The following is an 11,174-nucleotide window of genomic DNA, read 5'->3' as shown; positions in this document are numbered from 1 at the left end:
TCACCTAATGCACATGAAACAAAAGCAAACATTCTAGAAACCAATTTTTTTCTACATTTTTCTATCCTTGTTTATGGTTGGAGCGTCGAATGATTAAAGTTGCTAGATGATGTGTTAAAGATGAAAGCTTTACAAGACAGTCCAAGGCTAGATATCCAATAGATAAACACAAAGTTAAGAGCAATACTAGTGTTACAATGTTACAGCTAAATATTTCTGTGGTGTTGGTAGACGACAGCCACATAATCAGAATCAATGTATCAACTATAGAAGTAACATTTGCAAAGCAAATGCATAATGTTTTCCTTTGGACATGGTCTGCTCTGTTAATTCTTACTCAAACACATTCACATACATGTACTACTAGTATATGGTGACAGGAGCAGAGCAGACTATGAAATTGCAACATTATGTAACCTAACACCAGTCACCATGGTGACAGATGTCAACAAATCATGTCATTGGGCAGGTCATAGGTCACTGGAGAAGAAGAAGAAACAGAGCAAAAACAATATGTTTTCCTTCGGTAAATATAATAACTGAGGAGCCTACTCTGCAATACAGATTTACAGTGCAAATGTCAACACAGTACTCTTTATAAAGCAAAACTGCTTTCAAATCAAGACTGGAAATTAGTAGGCTTACATGTAAGTTGTCAGTTGAAGTTGTTATTTAGTCTAACTGTGCCTTCAGAATCAGAAAGATTAGTTTTAAGACTATTGTACACAATCTTGAGAGAACTGGAACTATATGTAGTGAAGTGAACATTTTTAAAACAATGTTATAAGTGATATAAATAGCTCAGTTAATTAGACAGAAATATATTTGAAAGGGTTTGGAAAGGGTGGCTTTGGTACAGTATTTGAAATATTCTTGTCATAAAGATCATGTGTGAGATCATGGCAATTTGCATTTTTCACATTTTTTGTGAAGTAAACCGACCTTTTGGTCTTATTATATTACTAGGCAGAAGTCGTTTATCAATAGGTGCAGTTGTGTGTGTATGAACTCCAAATGTGTGAATACCAATCAGTACCAAGGACTGTACAATTGTGTGAACACTGCAGTTTGTACACCAGTCAAACGAGGGCGCTGCTGCACTGGTAGGGATAATTAGCCGTGGCGATCAACGTCACTGTGATTTCCATTCCGGCTTCTTAGAGGAACTTTGACAAATGCGTCATTAGGGCATGTCTGGGCATGCCCTTTCTGGCCATATTTCTGAACAATATCTTTGTTGGCACTAGCCACCTTGCCAGAAAAGCCACCATTGCCCTTTTTGGAACGTGCATCGTCATCATGTTATCATCTGATACTGACAAGCCTGGACTTGTTTGATGCACATCTAGGAAAGAACAAATGACAATGGCTCATAACTTTTACTTCATGAAAATTGAATTTGATGTACATTCCATAACTTCTCTGCTTTAATACCAGAGCACGACGAAAGACAAATCAGATATGATACTAGGCGGGGTTCTGGACTGGGCGAGGAGCTGCATTTTTGACATTATAAAGAAAACACCAAGACTTGTACCTTTTTTTGCCCACTTCAGTGCGGACATTGTTTACTTTCTGCTGAGCACGTAGTGCGAATAGGTCAACGCACAAATTGGGAAAGGTTAAAGTATTATAGCTCCATGGATGAAACGAGCATTGACTAGGTCACTTGTATGTCAGTATGACAACAAATTACAAGAGGGGAAAAGCATAGCTACATAGCATAGCATAGCTTCAAATTTAATGGTAAGTTCAGGTCAATGCATGGGAGCCCTTTAAACGTCACAAACCATTTGTTTCGAATCTTTTAAAAGCCAACAACATTAGAAAGTGTGTAGCGACTATATCACACAAAAAACTCGCACGTTCATAGACTTGTACCAGCACCGTTTTCGCTGATTTATTACAATATATGTGTACGATATATGATATGATAGAATTGAAATGTTTTTTTTTTATCACTGACACCTGATCTGTGTTCTATTGTCTTCTGTCTCGGTGTTAACTTGTCCCAAACATTGGTGTCTAAAGGTGAGCTATTTATGGTGTCAGGTGTGTTACCTGTCCAGACATGCCCAGGTCGTCTCAGGTAGACATACCGGAGTGGCGGTTTGGATTTTTCTCACCTGTACGGTGTGTTATACACCACGTCGGCAGAAAGTATTTTTCATTTTGCACTGTTTTCGTTGAATGTTTGGTCAATGTTGCATCAGAATTTTGCCTGTTGCAGACGATATCTTTTCCGACACAACATTTGGAAACTACAGACGGGATGTTAACCTTATATGCGCGAGTATGACCTTATATGAGACGTTCTGCCGAAGTGCTATGTATAATAGATTACACACACACACAATTCACAGTTTTTCCGCATTAGGCCATGTTGATTTCATTATATGGATGACATCCGCGCGCGCATGAATTTTCGGCCGTTTCAAAAAAAAAAAAGTTTTCAACCATACTGTAAATCGTACAAAACAGTTGCAAAATGAGCAAAAATATACCATAAGTTACAAAAAAAATTAATAAAAACTATACCAATGTCGTAGAATGCCAAAATCAAACGAAAAAAGACGACATTGTAAAGAAATGAACTTGAAGACTAGATTATTCGCCAAACCATATTCTGTGCCATTTGCTCAACCCTCATGACCACGTAGATTTTATAATGAAAGGAACTTTTTTGTTTGCAAAACTTTTTTTTTATTCGCACGCGCGCATCAGTTTTGGGGCTCCCGGAGGATGTCATCCATATAATCAAATCAACATGGCCTAAACACCAAAAATGACTATTTGAAGCATCTCTCGTTACTACAAAGTACTTAGCTGTTTGAACTAATTTTCAAATGAATGATCGCTTAGTACAAGAAAACACAAGGCACCACACAAGGCACAGACATTCTAATTCAATAATTTATTAATATACGTCTTTGAATTATGACGAAACATGGCGCATTTGTACATTTTCTGTTGAACTATCGTACAGAACATTACAAGTAATAGTGAATAAGAACGGTATGTACAGTTGTAGTTTAAGAGCATAGTTATAAATAAAGAAATTGTCTAGCATGCTTGGTGTAACATACATTATTACGGTGTCGTAAAAAACGACAATGAACTTAAACAAGATATAAAGAGTGCAACAAAGAACGAGAAACTGTACATATTGCCGAACTGCCATAATTTCAACGATTTATAAACAAAGCAGCGATTATCATGAATGAAATGGATGTATTTTGATAAAGAACTAACATACATTTTGATTTCCTTATTACATATCCATTGTTCTACATGTACGAATATTCAACTTCTATCAAGGGACGAACCATTATTTGTCGGAGGTGCTTTTTAGAGGACCGCACTCTTAGAGAAAGCGCCGTTCCTAGATTTTACCAGAAAAAGTTTGAAATTTTGTGCCATAAAACCATTATTTTCCCCAGCAAAGGTTGGTTCGTCCCAAACATAGCAATATTTTTTTTTCAAATTCAGCATTTAGGATAGTCAATGAGGTTAAATCAGTTGATTTTAACCTCCTTGGAATAACACCCCTCCTATAGGGAATGGATTCTTCTATCAAGTAAGTGTATTCTTACGAAAACAGCATGAGAATTCCTATTGTAACTGCACTTAGGATGTGTGTGCAGAATCAGTGATGTTGCTCAAGTTTTGTATTTCTACACAGAGAAGCATTGTCTTCGTTTTGAATTGAGAACGATAAAACCACACGGTGGTGAATAAAAGACAGTTCACTTCAGTGTTTATGGTAAGAGGGCGAAATTGTGTGTCGAAAAGATATTTGTGCTTGTAGATGTGTATCTTGTAGATTTTACTCTTGATTTGTATCTTGGTCTCCTTGTATTTCAAAAGAAAGACTAAACGGTAACTGTTTTGTTGGGGGGGAGGGGGGCACCATATGGTGGTTTGACCGAAAGCACCTGCAGTACAGGCAATGACGAAACAATTGGATACGGCACTAACTCCATTTTCTACTTAATTCGTCTGACATAAAGGCTCTTTTGTCAAACATTTTAATGTTTCATTAGTTACTGTTCTGACAAATTTGCAGCTTCTGCCATGCCCCCCCCCCAAAAAAAACCTCGTTGACCACTTGTGTATCTAGTTGCTAACGTATCATCAATTCATCATCACGATTTCTTAACTTTTGAATTGGTTAGGCGACCGTGTCCCTTTCCACTGCTGGTGACCAAAAAAGTTTCCAGATCAAGAAAAATTAGCAACTGCCTAGCTTCCTGTCAAAGTAGCCTAAAAGCCCGGAGCCATGTAGGTATAGCGGACCGTAACGAGTATAAATGCCCCGGTAGAACACGTCCGTAATTGTTAAGAGACTACATAAACAAATACGGCGTCCCGCCTCGCACTTTGTAGTCCATCAAGTTTCAATTAAGGCCCATAGACCAGCCATTTTACCTCAAACTGAGACGGCTGTCCCATAACTCACGGTGTCAGTCTTTTTATTAGAGCGTGCCTAATTCGATTTTTCGAGGTCTGAAACCTTTCAATGCCGGATGATAACTTAATACGCAGTGCTTTGTGGGCGGTAGGCAAAATATTATTCCGGTTCGTGCGCCATACGATATCCGTGCCCGAGCTACTCGCCCCCTCTTACTTGTAAATTACATCTCAAATTCAGTAAACCGTCTGTAAAACTGACCTTTACTTGTACAATGCTTCTTTGAGAAGACCTTTGTGTATAAATGTAGTAATTTGGCTATAATTGTGAAGAAATTGTCCTACAGTTTCAAGGAGTGTAACCTTTTAACTGTAAGTTGTCGTGTCTTAGACCTACGATTCTATACGATTAGCTACGATCTGCCAGCAGAGGTGATATACTATATATAACAAGTCTATCTTAAAAAGATCTGACTTTGACTAATGCCAAAAGTCAAACCGCCTTTTAAAATTTGGCCGTTAACTGCCAAACAAGTAGGATGTTTGAACACTACAGGTCCTTGTAGCTGACATGGCTGATACTGTCCGTTTGCGACACGTTTGTGTTGGTGAACTTGACCTGCGCTGCGGAAACTGGTACTTTCCGCGTGTAACACGAGAAACAGGCTTGGAAGCTCGACGTCATTGGCCAATGACGAAAGCTGTTTGAAAAGCAGGCCTTCATTTGATGAAAGGGTAACCGTGAATGGTTAGATATCAGAGTCCTGATCTAGAGCGTCACGACACGGGTCCAGACAGAGAAGTGCACTCCTGAACTTTGTTTTTCTGTTGTTAATTCAGACAAAAAGGGTTCTCGACCAGGAGAGCGGCAGAGTTTACAAACAGGGGCAGGAGGGTCAGGCCAGCCGATAAACAGGTTTGGGGAGAAGTCTGTACGGTAACCTGACCCGAGCCTGCCCGCACACACGTCTGCCACACGCCACGCCGACACGACTTGAGAAAAGTTTACTTTGTCGCCACATGATTGACCTTTTTACGGTCCTTTGAACCTGTTAAGACCCCCCCTGCTCTTTCGTTACGGAGTCGGGGGTTAGGCTCTTCTTTCGGGCTCTGGTTTTGTACAGTGTCGCTCGTGTTTGAACGACAAACGTCTGAAAAAGCGAATAAACGTGAAGACCGCGTGTTGTTCCACGCCGTGAGAGGAGCAGGGGGGATGAGGCGGTTGCTAAGGGAAGCCACGAACTCCGGCCAGGGCGGCCCACAGGACGCGTGGGCAGGCGGGACCGCCGTCTGGCCGGCCGGGCTCGGTTTACAGCTACCAGCGGGTGTGAGTAGCCGGACACGTGTCGGGCGCACGACCCTCCCCACCCCCTGTCACTCACAGCCCCCTACCTGTCTGCCTTCTGAACAGATGTGGGCCGACTTTCCCAAAACAACACTCCAGCGTCTTACACTAACGTGTTCCCTCCTGTTGATACAACTCTCACGGCTGTTACACCCGCCAGAGCTCCCAAACTACCGGTACATTTGGTTTGTTTGTCTGTGACTCGCACGACACAACTTGTTTCCTTTTGTTTGTGAACTGCGCGTTTGTTCAGTCCTTTAAACACACGCTAATGAAGACGCCGGGAACCATGTCCAAATAAGGCGTGTGGCTTCTCTTGTTGAGACGCTTTCAGCCCGATTTCTCACACTGATACGCCTGCTACTGTGGAGAAGTGGGGGAAGAATTAGCCGCGCACTAGTCCTGAACTCTTGTCTAGCCCTGTGCCACAACACCGATTAGATTGTTGACATATCCCACACTGTACCAAGCAATCAACGGTACTTAATCCATATTGAGACCAGAAGAGCCCTCGTCCTGACAGCTTCAAATATGACACTGGCGTCAAGTCGAGAGTGAGCCATGCTCTCTGTGTCGCTTTTATCTGATGCCTTTACAAGAGAGTAGCGTCGGTCTGCAACCCGACACTGGCTGACCTGAACCAAAGAGACCCCCGTTCCCTCTCCCAAGCCCTGATACCGGCTCTAGGACCCACTGATTTGAAGGCTAAACGTTCCAGACCAAAATTTTTCAACTCTTATCGACTTTTTTTTCCTGACGACGTATTTCCCTTCAATGCCGAGCTTCCAAGCCTGGTTCTACACAAGTCAAGTACGAGAAAAACAAAATTGGATGTAAACTAAACAGCGTCATTCGGTAGTGACTATGTATTATATCACTATTATAGCCTCCGATTGTACAATAATTTCGTATGCTAGTTTGGCAGTATCACTGAAAGCAGCAGTCATTGTTTTTTTTATCTTACTTATGTAAAAATTCTGTCGAAGTCCTTTTTGTAAAATGGCTGGACCAAAGAAGACGGCCAGTTGAACTCACAAGGCTATTTTGGACGTCCCTATGACCATCGTTTGCCGGGCATGGCAACGATCATTTTGTATTGTCCTTTTTTAATAGTACGATGATAATACAAATGCAGTACTAGTAAGGCCATGTTGATTTGATTATATGGATGACATCCTCTGGGAACCCCAAAACTGATGCGAGCGTGCGAATAAAAAAAAAGTTTTGCAAAAAAAAAAAGTTGCTTTCATTATTAAATCTACGTGGTCATGATGGTTGAAAAAATGACAAAGACTATGGTTTAGTGAATTATCTACTCTTCAAATTCATTTCTTTACACGTTAGTTTGTTTGATTTTGGCATCCTACGACATTGGTATCGTTTTTAAATATTTTTTGCAACTTTGCAAATATTTGCTCATTTTGCACAACCGTTGTGTACGATTTACAGTATGGTTGAATTTTTTTTTGGGGGGGGCGGCCGAAAATTCATGCGCGCGTGGATGTCATCCATATAATTAAATCAGCATGGCCTAAGGCACGTGTTGACGGTTACAGATATTCAATTTTACCCTGTTAAGTCCAACTGTCGTCTGCAAAGGGGTCACCAGACATGTGGCTCAACGTTAGTAGTATTTGAAATGTATGATATTGCCAACTGTTGGAGATCTCTCCAATCACATGTGATTACTATTCGTTGAGCCGTGAACGACATTATGTGTTTGTAATTGGGGAGGGCATGGCCTCCCTTAGGTTAGGCCGCTTCATGTCAGGTCCAACTGGGACACGACATAGCGGTCATGCCGCCTCCCTTGGTTGGCGAGAAATTGGTGAAAAAAATCAGGTAAGGTCACAGCAAGTAAATTTTATGGATGACATTCTACGCAGATTCCAAATCTAATGCGACCGCGCGAAAAAAAAAAACCAAGGCGGGCCGAAAAAACAAGGGTCTTACAATTTGAAATCATTGTACAAATGGTTTTGGTTTAGTAGGAACATCACATTTACACAGCCAGCATCACATATCACTGCTTCAAAGTAAGAAACACAACATTAAATCAGAGCCTTTTCTTGTCTCCTCTCTTTATAGTTATCTGCCATCCACCTTCCGGCATGGCAACAGACATTTTTGCCCATTTTTGATATGATTTTAGGCATGTTGGCCACTGCCAAAACGCAACAAAATTTCTCGTTTTTTTCCAAAATCAGGCGAAAATTAATGCGCGCGCTGATGTCATCCATAAAAATTACTTGCTGTGGCCTAATGAGAAACTCACAAGAGTTCTAACGGTCCCGTGACGTCATTGTCCTTGCTGTTCGGTGTGCTGCTCCGGAAAGCTGCCTCGAAACCACGCCGTCACGTCCGTCCTCCCGTGGATTCTCGCGAGGTCTCGCGGCGTCTGTCCCTGCCTGTTTTTCGCCCACAGGTCCGCACTTTTGGCACGCAAGAATTCTAGAATTCTGACGTGACCCTTTTTGGCGGCAAAGTGTGCCGGAGTCATGTCTTCGTCGTCCTTGACGTCCAACTCGGCGTGGTAGTCGAACAGGAGCTTCAAGGCTTCATCCCAGCCGCCCCGCGCCGCGTCGTGGACGGGGTACTGTCCTTTCCTACCCGGGTCGCGAACGTTCGGGTCGGCGCCGTTCTCCAGTAATTCCTTCACGATTAAATCGTGTCCGAACTGCATCACCTGCAAATGATGAAAGAAATATTACATATAGAAAAAAGAAAACAATCTGATGAGTTATCGTCGAGAAGCACTGGGTGATAAAGCAAGTAACATACTGTCACTGACAACAAACGTGTATCGTGGCTCATACAACAAAAATATACACGTAACTGTTACTAGGTTTGGGACAGTCAACCAAAAACTCTTGGTCTGGGGAGTGGTTGAAATTGTAGTTCCCTTGCACTTAATCGTTAGACGAAGTTAATTTTAACGCTTTTAGTTTTCTTTTCTTATTACGGACGGTCTTTTTACAGCCTCTCTGGCATCATTTCCTGAAACGCGAATTACTGTTACATAATCGCTCATGTTTCGCCTGACCTATGATAGATGACTACACAAATCGAGAATAGAACAAAAACATCCATAAACTATTGCCTAGGACGATAGTCTAATTCGACAATCAAACTAAAAAAAACATCAGCACTACAACTGAAAAGGGGTTTCGTGAACTTTTGAATCTGTCTCTAAACGCACCGTTAGTTCTACTAACGGTTCTGTCTAGACGCGTTGGGAAATGTCGTGCTGGTGTAAACGGATTATAACTCCTGATCCTGAACATTGGTATGAAGAGTGTCAATCGGATCTATTTCATATGGTAACACTTGCACACACATTACAGTTATATATAAACAGTGACGATAAATTTACAGAACAATACGTTAAGAGATGACATGTTTCCGGCGACTTTCGGGTTCAAATTCGGGTCAGAAAACTCGAATAAGCTTCAGTTTAGAGAATTGAATGAAGACCTTTATTGTACATTTTTGCCCCATTGGGCTAAGCACAGGTCACATTATACACATTCGAATACATATTCATATAAATATACATATAACTATTACATGTACATGTATATATAAATGTCTAATGTATTCTAGTCTTTTCAACTTCTTCTCGCTTCTTAGTATTTGTATAAATGTACGATGCTGTATGGGTAGTTAGATTTGGTTTACTGGCAAAGGTTAACAGGAATATAAATTTTTGTTTACTTGTTAAGAATCCGAAGTGGGGAAATTTACTTAAAACATGTCCGAAAAGTATGCGTCTATCACTGTCATATAAAGGACCGGCACTTCTGTATTGACTAGACCAAGAAGCAAAATTGCCACGAAGGTACACGCACGAGAAGATAGCATCGGTGTGTACAGAATGCCGTGTATTATCCCACCCTGTACCACCTGTTTGAGTTAGCATTAGGCTGCGGTCGTTTACGAGACCACAAACACATAACCGCGCAGTCATGCAAGTATCCACCATTCAAAATACTGAGACTTGGTTATTTAGTACGTTTATTTAGTACGTATTTTTATTTGTGGGTGAAAAACGTGTCAAGACAAAAAAAGTTGTGTTAAATGTTTTTTTTGTACAGTAGTTTTTTTAGGACATATTGCCAATATATGATAGACCTTTTGGAAAAAATGGGTTAGAGGGGGTGCCAGCACATTTTTTACCAATAGCTAAAAGGTATGGCATGATTTTATGGTATAAAAATGAGTCATTGTTTGTTTGCAATCTTTAGCACATGTCATCAATGCAGTTAGCACGCTTTTCCAAGACAATTTCTTTTTGGTAGCAAATAAATGGGATAAATAAAACCAAGCCTAAATACTGCATGAATCTACAACGATAGACATCACGAAAAGCAACGTTTCTACCGACAGGCATACACCGTATATAGAAGCACCATACTTTAGCAACACTTCGTCAACTGGAGCGGGCATTGCTATCCAAACTGACCACCATATTTATGTTAGTCCCCTGTGTAAACATCACCTTGTCGAAGTATTCTATAGCAACTAGATCAACCTAGATTGCCATGTTCATTTTGATATCTTACTCAAACATATTTCAGTAACAGTGCTGTATTACGCAATGCACGCTCTTGTTCCTACACCACAGCGGTATTTATCGAACTGTTTTCATCAAAGCGGTAACTTAAAGATGTTTCAATATCTGTCTTATTGTAGGAAAAATATAGGCATTTCGGAACCCTGCTAGCATTTTAACTGTCACAATTTGTTAACATGGCTATGGCCTTAAACAGATTCCACAGTTATTTGGCATGTGGACATGCTAAGGTTGAGACGGCCAAATGCTCTGTGCTTGCCAACACGTTCTAGGTATCCTACTTTTGTTTTACTGCTCATGAAGACATATTCATACTGATAAATGGCCAAGGACCATATTGCTGCATTTCTTTACTCTCCAAGCAGAGGTTGAAGGGGAAGATTGTGACCTTTTTCTATGCCCCGTTTTTTTTCTGACAGCCGGCCCGTTGGATACTGTCGGCCGGCTGGATACTGTCCGCGTGTTGGATACTATCTTTTTTGGCCACCAAAAGATCTGCTTGGAGATTAGCATTTCTTAACATAATTTTATTGTTGTTTGCTTGTAGCATTAATACGTGTATGTAGACGATTTTGCTCTATTACTGATCTATCACGCTTCTAACACGAACAGTTATTTTTTTCTACATCGGCTTTGTAACGGATGTAAGGAAAGCTAGCCACAGAACTAAGTCATTTTTCAGAGAGAAGACTTGACTACCATCCAAGCTCTAAATGAGTGGTTCTATGTACTGCTTGGTCAAATCGCGTAATTACCTAGCCTCTACCAGGCTTGAGGGCACGGCTGGATTATAGTAGAAATCGGCCCGAAATAGAGAGATAACACGCCGAGGGAGTTTAGCCATCC

The 11,174-nt window shown here is 41.0% G+C and overlaps 1 protein-coding gene across 1 annotated transcript in view; it reads right to left on the bottom strand.

Annotated features, from left to right (window-relative positions):
* Positions 1-2,900: 2,900 nt before the first annotated feature.
* Positions 2,901-11,174, bottom strand: part of LOC109476065 (cyclin-dependent kinase 4 inhibitor C-like) — a 19,827-nt gene continuing 11,553 nt past the window's right edge. Inside the window, exon 2 of the mRNA XM_019776906.1 lies at positions 2,901-8,441. Coding sequence (XP_019632465.1) covers positions 8,055-8,441 — 387 coding nt within the window. The 3' untranslated portion in view covers positions 2,901-8,054. The remainder of the gene's footprint in view (positions 8,442-11,174) is intronic.

This window comes from Branchiostoma belcheri, unplaced genomic scaffold (genome assembly GCF_001625305.1).
Source record: "Branchiostoma belcheri isolate BF01 breed outbred unplaced genomic scaffold, Haploidv18h27 scaffold36, whole genome shotgun sequence".
Taxonomy (NCBI): Eukaryota; Metazoa; Chordata; class Leptocardii; order Amphioxiformes; family Branchiostomatidae; genus Branchiostoma; species Branchiostoma belcheri.
Note: the sequence above shows the minus strand (reverse complement) of the source record. Positions and strands in the feature narration are given on the sequence as shown.